Raw genomic sequence first — 14,029 nt, 5'->3', positions numbered from 1 at the left:
AAGCCTCTTGGAGTTGTGTTTTCTGTTACTTGCAATTAAAAAATATCCGGATCTTTCAAATCATCTCTGACCCCAGGAAGGGACACACCTCCCATGGCAGAGGTGGGTGGGCATCCCTCAGGTTCTAAATCCAAGCCTAGTCCTTTTCTGCTTTTCTTTCTCCTGTCAGTATTCAATTTCCATTTCTGGTGGGATTATTTTTACCCCTCATTTTAAAAAGACAACACGAATAATTGATTTGAAGTTTAAAATTTAATTTAACTTAATTTTTATTTTATATCAGCAATACATATTTGTAAGTTAGACATTAAATAGTTCTTAAAAGGCAAAGAGAGGTTCCCACTATCATCTCACCTGCAACTTCTCTGTGGAGTTAATCTCTGACTTTTCTTCTGGACTTTAGCTCCTATTGCTAAATAATTTTATACAGTTATTTATCAGTTTCTAGCTTTAGTTATGTATTCTCTGCGATGGGAGATAGGGATTTAGTTTGCTGACACTCCTCCGCTCCCATATACAAATCCTAACCCCCTCATTTCTTGAAAAAAAGTTTATATCATAATATTTTGTTATTGACATTATTCTGTACATAAATATTATTCACACCTAACCCATGCAGTATATTATATTCTTTCTTTAAAAACAAATAAACAGGTTTCCTAGTATTTAATAATTGCATTGTCTTTTCACTTTCTATTTTTCTATTTATCTCCACTAGTTCATCCTAAGTTCTCTAAAAAAACACATAAATCGCTCCAATGTTTACAAATCAATTTGTTTCTTGTGTGTGTTTTTTTGCTACATACCAACATCCTGGGAATTCTTTTCATCTTTCTCCTATGTTGGATTTCTTGTTTCCTACACTGTTATGTTTTCCTCTGTCTTAGTTTAACCTGTTATTTTGGAAGAGCATATCCTCCAGTAGATTTCTAATCAAAAGTGCAAAGGTGATAACATATTTGAGACCTCTTATACTGAAAATATCTCTATCTATCTTCTCATTTATTTGTTGGTGTTTTCCAAGTCTGGCCATTTTTCTCTAATGTGTAGTGGTCATTGACTATTCATAATTAAGAGTGAGACTTTAACATGTTAATAGATATTCTAGACAATAGGATAAGCCCTGGTTTTTGTGATCCTCCCAACAGTCTGTATATGTTGATCTTTTTTCTTGGGATGGGCAATTTTTTCATGGGAGGATCCTCTATGAGTCTGTCATCATTCTGGCAGCTGAGTAAGGGAAGGGTTCTGGGGCTTTGATGCATGTCCTCCCAAGCTGCAGAACACCACCTCTGTCCCTCCCTCCACTGTGCCCAAAGTCAACAAATCAGAAGAGAAAACCTCTATCTTCAGTCTTCTCATGAGGGTGAGGAAGGGTAGATGCCTGCTTGGAGAAGAGAACTGTTATTCTGACTCCCAACCAGTCTTCCTAGAAGTCTTCAGGGGTACAGTGGAGGAAGCACCCAGCCAACCAGCCATAGAGGTTTTTGACTTTTACAATCTGTGTGAACTTGAACAAGTTTCTTGATTTCTCTGAACTACAGTTTATTCATTTGTAAAATGGGAACCCAGGGCTTTGGTGTGAGCATTAAATGGGATCAATGAGTGTGAAGTGTCTGTCCTGTCTGCCCAGCATAAAGAGGGCACTCCATTGTTGGACATACAGTGATCATGATGGTAGTAGTTGCTGGACCTCCAGCAACTTTGTTAATGGGCTATATCTCAGGGGGGTTGAATAAGGAAGAGGAACTGAAGAAGCAGGAGAGGTTGGGGTTATCTTAAAGTTAAGAATTTAGAATGCTTGATGGGCCATCTAGTACAGAATATGATGAAAAGTAGCACCCACTGTGCTTGGCATTTTTCCTCAGTCTGACACTTCAGATGGCAAAACTTTAGTAATGAGTGTCCCTACTATGTTCCTCATGTGCCTCAACCACTAAAAATACACCTAATGAAATTTTTGAAGTAGGTGTTACTAACAAAAGTCCTGGTGAAGTAAATGTTGGGAATTGACATTTGTTGGGAACAATGTAAATACGTGGTCATTTGGAAACGATGTTTTAATAAGAGTAGATGGTGAAATGCAAGAGCAAGCCTCACTTAATAATCTTTTACATTCTTTTTTCCTTTTTCAACCGCACGAAACAGGAAAACCGCACTTTGTTGTCTGTACATGACCTTTTCTGAATGCAAACCTTAGTCTGTCCTTAAAATTCTCCCCAGCAAAATAATAAAGCAAAGGGTTGAGGCAGCTATTAGCAGCTGCCAAGGCCAGTGTGATGATCACAGCTTTCTGCAGCCTGTCTGTGCACGTGCCCATTTCCCACACAACCAGGTGGAAGGTTCTCAGGACATGATAGGGCAGAAAACACAGGAGGAAGATGATCAAGGCAATGATGATGGTGACGAGCGCCTTCCTGTGAGAAACCCGCAGCCCTGACTCCGGGACCTCCACCTTCAGCAGGGCTCGGATAATCAGCAGGTAGCAGATGCTGAGCGTGCAGAGTGGCAGCAGGAAGCCCACCACCAAGGCGATGTAGTTCATGATCTGCAGTTTAGCAAGTTTATTGAAGCTCAGCTCTAAGCACGATGTGACATTTTCCTTCTGCTCAGAGCCATTCTTCAGAAGTATTGTTGAAGAAGCCATGATGAGGGTCCATATGATCCCACATAGGACCCAGGCACTTCTGATGCTAGTGACATGGAGGAGCCGGAAGGGGTGGACAGTTGCCAAGTAGCGCATGACACTCAGCACAGTCAGGAAATAGATGCTGCTGTACATGTTGACATACATGGAGTAAGACATAATCCTGCAGGCCACGTCCCCAAATATCCAATTGGAGCCTCTGAGGTAATAGTCAACCCTGAAGGGCAGTGTGGTTATAAATAAGAGATCAGAAATGGCCAGGTTGAGCATGAAAACATTTACAGATGTGGACTTCTTATAAGGCTGCAGAAAAACATAGATGGAAAAGCTATTTCCCAAGGCTCCACAGACAAATATTATCAGGTACACAACAGGATAAAAATCCCTCTTGAATTTTTCAATCAGGCAGTCCTTGTGGCTGTTGTTATTGCTGAAGGTGTCATTGGGTTCCATTTCTGATATGGAAGTGGATAGAGGCAAATACATAAGTTTTCTCTCCATGCTGGATTAAAAAAAAAAGACATAAAAAGTTACTTCCTGCTCACTTTGTTTACCTATTTCCAGATTTTAATGAAGTGTGGAGAAATGTTAGTTTTTCTTTGAAACTTAAATCAAAAATATATTATCAATAGCTAATATTTACTATATGCTCCATTATATTTCATGATAAAATTCTAAGATGCAGAATATACATTAATTTATTTGATTGGAGCTGAAGCCTTAAACTTGAGAGACTTTTGGCCTAGAGTTCATGTTGACGTGAATGTCCTACAACACTGTGGTCTAAATCTACCGGACAGCAGATTTCTGACTAACATCAATGGAACACAGAAGGAAGTGGCACAACATTTTTCAAGTGCTGGAAGGAAGGCTCTACCAACCTAGAGTTCTATATCCAGCAAAAATATCCTTTAAGTGTGAAGGCAAAATCAAGACATTCTCAGATGATTAAAAACTAAGAGAATTTATTGCCAGCAAACCTACTTTAAAGAATGAAGAAAAGAATTTCCTAAACAGAAAAGAGTCAATAAAAGAAGGATCTATGGAATATCATAAAGGAAGGAAGAACACAATAAGCAAAAATATGAGTAAATGCAATAGGACTGGTTCTTTGAAAAGATCAATATAATTGGAAAACCTATAGCAAGATGAACAAAAGAAAAACAGAGCAGACACAAGTTACTATTATCAGGAATAAAACCGGGGGCATCATTATAGGCACTGCAGACATCAAAAGGATAGCAAGGAAATACTATGACCTCCTCACAAACATAACCGTGACAACTTCAGTTAAATGGATTAATTACTCAAATAATATAAACTATCCCAATTCACCCAATATGAAATAGGTAATTTGACTATTAAGAAAATTAACTTCTTAATTAAAAATTCTTAATAAAGAAATTACCAATACTAGATGGTTTCACTAGAGTATTCTACAAAATATTTAAATACTAGTAAGAATCAACACCAATTCTATACAATATCATCCAGAAAATAGAAGAGGAAAATACCTACCCCAATTTATTTTGTGAAGCTAGTATTACCTTGATATCAAAACCAGAAAAAGGCGAACAAAGAAAACACTTATATAAGACTACAGATCAATAATCTTTATGAAAATAGATGTAAAAATCTTAGCAAATAGATGTTAGCAATATACAAGACAAATTTTTTTTTTACACCATGATGAAGTAGGGCTTATTCCATAGATTCAAGATTGGTTCAATATTTTAAAAATACTCAATGTAATTCATGTAAATAGGCTAAAGAAGAAAGATCACATGATCATATCAATAATATACACAAAGCAATTGAAAAAATCCAATAGCTATTTATGATCAAAACTCTCAGAAACAGAGGAAAAAGGGGAGTTCTTTAATTTGATAAAGATCATCTGAAAATATCGACAGCTAACATGCTTAATGGTGAAAGACTGAATGCCTTCTCCCTAAAATTGGGGAAAATGCAAAGATGTCCACTCTCACTGCTCTTATTCAACATATTTCTTTTACATTCTAGTCAGTTAAATAAGGTTAAAAATAAAAAAGGAAATAAACATCGTACAGATCAGAAAGGAAGAAATAAAACACTTCCCATTTTCAGTGACATGATTGAAATTAAACTACAGTTCCCTTTGTAATCATTAAAAAATGAGACTTAAGTGTAAATCTAACAAGATAGTGCAAGCTTTGCATACTGAAAACTACAAAATGTTAATGAAATAAATTGAAGTTCTAAATAAATGGAGATAGGTACCATGTTCATGGATTGGATGGTCAACAGAATAAAGATGTCAGTTTTCCTCAAATCGATATATAGGATTGATGCAATTTCTACCAACAATTTTATAGGACTTTTTTTTGTAGATATAGACAATATTATTCTAAAATGTATGTGGAAAGGCAAAGGAAGTAGAACATTTTTTTTAAAAAAGAAGAATAAAGTGGAAAGAAGCAATCTACTCAATTTCAAGACTTATAGCAAAATTTATCAAGATTGTGTGACATTGAAGAACCTAGAGTTCTATATCTAGCAAAAATATCCTTTAAGTTCCACTAATTTTTTGACAGACACAAAAAATAAGTGGAACAAAATAGGGAACCAAGAAACAGATTCACACAAATACGTCCAATTAAATTTTGACAATGGTACAAAAGTGATTCAACAGTGAAAAGACAATTTTTTGAGTTGCTAGAGCAATTAGATCCATAGGTGGAAGGATACAACTGAACCTGAATCTCACACCTTATACAAAAATTAACCAACATGGTCATGTACTAAGTGTAAAAAATAATTATAATTTTTTTATTTTTATTTTTTTTTTAGAAAAAAAGCATAGGAGAAAGTCTTTGGGATCTAGATTGAGGGAGAGAATTCTTAGGTTTAACATTAAAAAAACACACATAATCCATAAAAGGAAAAAATTGATAAATGGGACTTCATCAATATGAAAAACTTTTTCTCTACAAAAGGCCCTGTTTATGGGATGAAAAGGCAAGCTATAGACTAGTAGAGAATATTTACAAGCCACATATCCCACAAAAGTAACTAGAATATATAAAGAACTTTCAAAATTCATTAGTTAAAAAGCAACTAAAACACCAATCCAATTATAAAATGGTCAAAAGACATAAACAGATATTTCTGACAATGTGAAGATAACAAATAAGCACAGGAAAAGTTGTCCAACATCACTAGCCATTAGGGAAATGCAAAGTATAATTTTAATGAAATATAACTACATACTTATTAGAAGGGCTAAAATAAAAATTATTAACAACACCAAGTACAGAGAAATTGGACCACTCATATATTACATGCCAATAATACAGTCTTTCTGGAAATCAATTTGGCAATTTTTTAAAAAACCAAACATGCAACAACCTCACAACCCAGTAATTTCACTCTTGGAAAATTATCCCATGGAAGTGAAAATGTATGCTCTTACAAAATCCTATTCATGAATGTTTATAGCAGCTTTATTTGTAGTAGAAAAAAAAAATTTGGAAACAAGCCAGATGTCCTTTATGGATTAAATACTATATACATGTCATGGAATACTGCCCAGAAATTAAATGGAGTGAACTCTTTTTTTTAAATATTTTATTGATTTTTTACAGAGAGGAAGGGAGAGGAGAGAGATAGAGAGCTAGAAACATCGATGAGAGAGATTCATCGACCAGCTGCCTCCTGCACACCCCACACCAGGGATGTGCCGCCAACCAATGTACATGCCCCTGACCGGAATCGAACCTGGGACCTTTCAGTCCTCAGACCGACGCTCTATCCACTGAGCCAAACTGGTTTCGGCTGGAGTGAACTATTGATACATGCAATAAATTGGATAAATCTCCTGGGAATTATGTTATAAAAAAAGCCAATCTCAAAATTGTATAAAGTACAATTTTATTTATAAAATAAAATCGTTGAGCCCAACTGGTTTGGCTCAGTTGATAGAGCATCAGCTTATAGACTGAAGGGTCTTGGGTTCCATTCCAGTCAAGGGCACATGCCCCGGTTGCAGGCTCGATACTTGGGGGTTGTGCAGAAGGCAGCCGATCAATGATTCACTCTCATCATTGATGTTTCTATCTCTCTTTCTCTCCCTCTTTCTTTCTCTTTGAAATCAGTAAAAATATATTTAAAATCAATAAAAAAATATTTAAAAAAATATTTGAAATGACAAAAATGTAGAAATGGATAACATAGATTAGCAGTTACTAGGGATTAAGAAGGTGATGGTAATAGGAGAGAAGTGGATGTGGCTGTAACAGGGCAGCTTGGGAATCCTTGTGATGGAAATGTTCTGTACCATAACTGTCCATGTCAGGATGCTGGTTGTGATATTTTCCTATAGTTTTGCAAAATGTTACCATTGGGGGGAAGATAAAAACAAGTGATATCTCTATTGTTTCTCACAATTGCATGAAATGCTATAATTAGCTAAAAATGAAGTTTAATTAAAAAGAAAAAGGTTGCCAAAACCGGTTTGGCTCAGTGGTAGAGCGTCGGTCTGCGGACTGAAAGGTCCCAGGTTCGATTCCGGTCAAGGGCATGTACCTTGGTTGCGGGCACATCCCCTGTAGGGGGTGTGCAAGAGGCAACTGGTCGATGTTTCTCTCTCATCGACGTTTCTAGCTCTCTATCTCTCTCCCTTCCTCTCTGTAAAAAATCAATAAAATATATTAAAAAAAAAAAAAAAAAGAAAAAAAAAAGAAAAAGGTTAGTTGTAATTTGAGCAGGATACCCCAGATGATTGTAGGATTCCATCTGGAAATGGTTTTGTGTTTAGAGCCTATTATTATTATTATTATTATTATTATTATTATTAAAGTTCCTCTTCCCCACACACTGCATTCCTCTCCAACCTGTGCACACTGTGTACCGGAGATATCATCTCAAGGAAGACGGGAAAGGCTCTCAGGAGCCTCGTTGCAGTTAATAATAAAGCCACTTGTTCAATAACAGGTGTGTTTCTGGTGGTCTTCGGCTGAAGGATATTAACGAATTAGAGTTTGACCAAGATTCCCGCAAAGTATTTCCTGATTTAAACTAGTACTTCAACTCAGTAATAGTGCACCAATCTGAGACCCCTGCTCATGGCTGGATATGAGTTCATACTGCATGGAGCTCTGACATTTCACTGAGAACCTTCAGCAGGTGTGCGTTTTGTTTTCTTAGGAATAGATCCTCTGAGTCATTTTAGTTACCGATCGGACTTGTAAATTTAGTAAATTGTGAGAATGGTTTTCTAGCCTTCTACCACCAGATCTGTAATCTGTCTATTGTCTTGAGTGTTGCTTGTCCATCAGGGGGAAAGTGTATAAGGAAAGAATAAGATAATTCCCTATTAAGTCCACCCTGGAGCTGCCTCAGGGGCTGAGTTCAGAAGGACCAGCATTCCTTGAACCAGCTTTGTCCTTCGGATAAACTTTTTGTCAGGTCATCAGTTTTCAAGGTCACAAAGATAAGACAGACTTGCTCTGTCTTATCTTTGTGACCTTGAAAACTGTTATCTTCTCTTCTTTTCAGCCCTAATTGAAGACAATTGACCTTTGTCCAAATCCCAAGACAAAAATTCATACAGGTACCATCTTTTTTTAATTTTTAAATTGAAGAACGGAGAAGGAGAGAGATAGAAACATCAATGATGAGAATCTTTGATCAGCTGCCTCCTGCACACCCCTCACTGAGGATTGAACTCAAAACCCAGGCATATGCCCTTGACCAGAATTGAAGCCAGGACTCCTCAGTCCACAGGCCAACGCTCTATCCACTGAGCCAAATCAGCTAGGGCCAGGCACCATCCTTTCACCCCGGCAGCTCCCTGGGGCTCCCTCAACCTAAAATGGCACCTCTTCCAAGCCCAAGACCTGTTTCCTTCAGCTTTTCTTACTGTAACACAAATGTGTGCTTGTCTCTACAACTGGCACAATTTCACCAGGGTCGATTTGGAATTATAGTAGCCACTTTGGGGAGTTTTTGACATAAGATTATTTTACTTGGAAGCATGTTAGAACAATAAGTTTCTTTTGTTTAATGTTGGCGATAACCTCCTCCTTTGCTTCCAAACTTTAATTTAATTTAATTTGGGAATTAATAAGTGCTGGCTTTTTAATCAGTTATTGATAAAATTGTCAGGGACTTAAATCAATTTTAATGTAACTGTTTTATGTGTGTATATTACAAAATCTGTTTTCTATGCTTTCCTCTCTTTGCAGAGGGAACGTAATTCTCCTTTTTCAGTGTTAATGTCATATTCATACGAAGCAGCCTCCCTTTTAATCTTGTTTGTGATTCCTCTCTTCCATTTTCATAAGAAATTAATGAATGAAATTAACAGATGAAAAGAGTCACTCACTTTGTGCACATTATAGGACTATCTAGCCCAGATAAACAGTCAAAATGTCTGAAATAAATAAACATTTATTAACATGTGTTGAACTTTATGAACACTAAAAGTATACTTACATAATAGGTTCTTATTATTACAGTTGCAAGAAAAGAAGAAAAGGTATTATCTTAAAATTAAAATATAATGTGTGTGGTTTTTTTCTTTTTTCTTTCTTTCTTTTTTTTTTTTTTGGCATGATTCAGAGTCTTTAAACATTTAGTTTAATATATAAACTAGTGACAATACAACATTTTGGTTTTTAAAAGACCAGGGTTAATTTTTTTTATTATTAAACTAAATTTTCTACTTTAGTTTTATGAGTCAAGCAAGATTCCACTACTTTGATAACTTGTTTAAAATTTTAAAATATACATATAAAATCGCATTCAACTAAAATAGGTGAATAAAAAAATGAATGGCATTGTATTAAAATAAAATGAGTGAAAGTAATGAATGCCTTTCTAAAGTAAAGATTTAAATTTATGAATTCCTCACATTGTTAAAAATCATAATAATTTAATGTGGTGTTAATTAAGATTATTTCCTGATCCTTAACTAAATTTAAGACTTTAGGCAAATAGTTAATAAATCTTTGGATGCCTAAATAAACAAATAAATAAAACAGATATAAATAAAACACTGGCCACTACATATAATATTTACCTTATTTGTTAGAATTGGCAATAGATAAAATATGCAAATGCCTTTGGATTATATGTTTATATATCAAAATTGTTTACATTGAATGATATAAACAGTAATATAATAGAAAAAATATCTAAATAATCCCTTATCTTCTCTAATTGTTTTTATGCTTGAAGAAAAGGAAGGTTGATTACTTTAAAGATGATAATTAATATAACTGGTTAATACAAATATACGGTAATGAATATTATTTTCTGTTTATTTGGAAGCTGCAACAATTTATTCAGAGGGTAAATTTAAAATGATATACACATTATTTTATTTAATAGATTTCATTTTAAAGATGTAAACACTTTAAATTTATTATTTATTTATATACCTGAGGCCTGGTGCACAAATTTATGCACCAGTTAGTGGGGTCCCTTGGCCTGGCCTGCAGGATCAGGCTGAAACCAGCTCTCTGACACTCTGACATCCCCTAAGGGGTTCCAGATTGAGAGAGGGTTCATGCCAGGCCAAGGGACCCTATCAGTGCATGATTAGGGCCAGGGAGGGACATGGGAGGTTGGCCAGCCAGAGAGGGACTATGGAAGGGCTCCAGGGTATGTCTGGACCCCAACAGCAAGTTAACCTACCAGTCAGAGCATCTGCTCCCTGGTGGTCAGTATACATCATAGCAAGTCATTGAGCAGCCTTAGCATATCATTAGCATATTATGCTTTGATTGGTTGAACAAACAACTGGAGACTTAGCATATTGGGCTTTTGTTATATAGAATTTAGAAATTTGCGAATGTCTAAATGCAGTCATATAAATGTATATTAAGAAATCTTTTACTTCAGATTGATACATGAATAATGTATAAAAGAAGTAATATTCAAATTTGGGTCTTCTTAATATAAAATTAGCTCTCATGTTTCTTCTGACACAGTTATAAATCATTTTTCAAAAAGATTTCTTGCTTTAAAAATAGTTAAGTCCCTAATAACTATTGTTAATTGCTGGGAATTCTTACCATAATTATTGACTTTAAGTATTTGTGACTTATATTTTGTCTCTTCAAACAACTATTCTTTTTTTTTTAAATAAAGGTTATAAATGCTGCAGGCATTTTAAAAAGTATGTTTTTATTGATTTTAGAGAGAAAGAATGGAAGAAAGAGAGAGAGATAGAAACATCAATGTGAGAGAGAATCATTGATTGGCTATCTCCTGTATTGGGGATCAAGCCAGCAACTCTTGCATGTGACCTGACTAGAATTAAACTGTGACCTCCTGGTTCATGGGTCAACACTCAACATCTGAGCCACACCAGTGGGGCTCAAATAACTATTCTTGAGTCTTCCTTCCCCAAGTTCAGAATGAAGCTATTTATATGCATTTCTGCCTAAGCCACCTTTGGGTTTATTAAAATGGCCAATAGGTAATATGAGATTAGTTTCTTCATCCTATAAATGGAAGGACAATGGAAATAATTAGTTTTCCAAAAAAAATTTTTGAATTTTAATTAATTTAAAACTATTATGAGTCTTTGTTTATCAAACTTAGTAATAAAAACTGATAAATTACAATAAAAGTGGATTTTGCTAAGTTGATTATACTTAAGTAAAATATACTATAGTATGAATATCTTTCTCTTTTTTTTAATATATCTTATTGATTTTTTACAGAGAGGAAGGAAGAGAGAGCTAGAGAGCTAGAAATGTGGATCAGAGAGAAACATCCACCAGCTGCCTCTATCACACCCCCTACTGGGGATGTGCCTGCAACCAATGTACATGCCCTTGACTGGAATCAAACCCAGGACCTTTCAGTCGGCAGACCGACACTCTACCACTGAGCCAAACCAGTTTCGGCGATAGTATGAATATCTTTCAAGGGTTATAAACTTTTTAAGTTAAAGGAAGTATTCTCATGTTTAAATACAAAGAATGCTATAATAAATGAGTATCAAAAGACTTTCTTCCAGGATTCTAGATTTACAAATCCTTTTCCCTTTTCTGTCATGACAAGTCTGGGAAAGTACTGAGAAAACATCATAATACAAGTTCTGACTCAATTACATGGGAACTCCCAGAGATCGATGCTCATTTTGGTTATGGGTTCCATAGCTACAGTGTAACTATATTGTTTAAGAGCAATAGCAGCTGCAGCAAGGCTTGCAGAAGCCTTAAGTTAACTTAGTCAACTTAAATCTAGGGTCTCCACAAAACAATAGTTTCTCTGCTGTGCAGACACTCTTTATTGATAGAAATAACTCAGGACTTTTCAGCTAATCACTTACACTCCTGTGCAGTTTTGGTGGTTTCCCTTCAACATCACCATTCACTGCTGTAACACTCTACACCCAGCTACCCTCCTTCCCACCTCTGCAGAAAGACAGCGGTGATTGGTTAGTTTGATTAGGGAGGGATCCACACCCTGCATGGGCTTTCTAGATTCTCCCTTGGATGTCTCTGATTTAATTTTTTTAGTTTGGGTCATACTTAAAAAGAAAAATTAAAAATTTCCAAGCAGGCTATGCTATTGCTGAATTTACCCTGAAACAAAATAAAGTCAGATGACTAAATTAATAGCCTGTACCCAGACTTGCCAGCGGCCAAAAAGATAAAAGAATACATATTTATGTTGATATATGGTATCTAATTTTGGATACCATATATTTAATTCATTAATTAAATCATCCATTAATTCAAACTGGTTTAGAAGTAGAGATTTCCTAACACCATTAGAGCCCCATGGAATAGATGACGGATTAATGAACCTTGGGGTGCTTTGCTATACCCTAAAGAGAGAGCCATAAAAACGCAGAGTTAAGCAAGGCCGCTTCAGCATATTAGCTACAGTGGCAGAGAGACACTGGCAGTGACATTACCAACGCTGGCGGGGTAATTTTAGGCTATTGCTAGGGAGGTCCCAGTGCACACCCTACCTGCCATCAACACAATCTTAGCGAGACTGTGAAGGAAGAAGATGGAGAACCGTAGCCTCGAGGCTCCTTTGAACATCTCTAAAGAGTCTGTGAATGTGCTCTAGTTGTTTATTTTCAGAATATGTTAAAGCTTTTCTTTGCTGAAAAGCACTGCTGTAATAGTATAAAACTTTGCTTAATTTTGTAATTCCAACTTGTCTCTACATTTAAAGAGACACACATTTCACTGACACAGTTGTTAAATAACTGTAAAGCTTTACCTTTTACTTGGAAACATCACTGTCCGTATCCACAAACAGTGGAGAAATAATGAATAGAATTCTACAACCCTCAAACTTTAAATGGCCCAAGCATTTCCATTGACCTTGATGGCAGGTAGTAAGAGCAATCACTTGTAGGACCCACAAGTCACCTCCCTCTGAGTTAATGACAGGCTGCCTTATGCATGGGAATTACTTCCAATTTTTTATCCTATTTTTATTGCAATCTGCTGTGATGAATGCAGGAAAGATGCATTTCCAAAATATTCTCCAAAGCAGCCTCCATGAGATCTGAAACCTAGATATTTGGTCTTTGGGAAACATCAGAGAAAAACTTCTCTTGAACCTCGATGGAATGGATTTTATTGGGACCTTTAACAACTGGCATAGCATTAGAACTCCAATATTTTAATGTTTGAATTCATGGTTACCAACTAAAAAGACATAACTTCCCCTTAACTACTGGAAGTCCTCAAATTGAGGATTTAAAAAAATTTTTCCAGAAGCTTCTGCCCCAAACAGTATTCTACAGACTGCAGAAGCAGACAGCATCTACACAACACAGAACAACATTACTTTTCTAATTGTTTGGCACTTTTTTCATTCCTTTCACTACTCATCTTGTCCATTATTATACTTCCACTCTCTCTATTAACTAATATGATCTCATTTCTCTCTTTTTTTTATATATATTTTTATTGATTTCAAAAAGGAAGGAAGAGGGAGAGAGAGATAGAAACATCAATGATGAGAGAATCATTGATTGTTTGCCTCCTGCATGCTTCCTACTGGGGACAGAGCCCACAACCCAGGCACATACCCTTGACCAGAATTGAACCTGGAACCCTTTAGTTCACAGGTCGACTCTATCCATTGAGCCAAACCCACTGGGGATAATCTCCCTTCCCTTCATCCTATAACCCAGTATTGTCTTCTGCCACTTAAGAAAAAAAAATTTGACATCTATACAGCAAGACCACCAAGCACCAGCCAAATGTGAAATTTGACCATAATCCTTAAGTCTGAGCTACTACCAATGGAGCATTCGTTACTTACCTAAAGCTCAATTAACTCAGAATAAGGTCATACTGGAAAAGTTCCGTAAAGATGGTGGAGTAAGGTAAGCATTATGCTCATCTCCTCCCATGA

General features: G+C 35.9%; 1 protein-coding gene across 1 annotated transcript; it reads right to left on the bottom strand.

Moving 5' to 3' along the window:
• Positions 1 to 253: 253 nt before the first annotated feature.
• Positions 254 to 3,148, bottom strand: CYSLTR2 (cysteinyl leukotriene receptor 2; the record flags this gene model as incomplete). Its single annotated transcript, XM_084879727.1, has 1 exon — positions 254 to 3,148. One exon carries the CDS (start codon positions 3,146 to 3,148, stop codon positions 2,132 to 2,134), a length of 1,017 nt encoding a protein of 338 aa, XP_084735853.1. The 3' UTR covers positions 254 to 2,131.
• Positions 3,149 to 14,029: the final 10,881 nt, after the last annotated feature.

The sequence above is a fragment of the Pipistrellus hanaki genome, assembly GCF_964339955.1.
Source record: "Pipistrellus hanaki genome assembly, chromosome: 3".
NCBI classification, from domain to species: Eukaryota; Metazoa; Chordata; class Mammalia; order Chiroptera; family Vespertilionidae; genus Pipistrellus; species Pipistrellus hanaki.
This window is presented reverse-complemented; position numbering and strand designations above follow the sequence as displayed.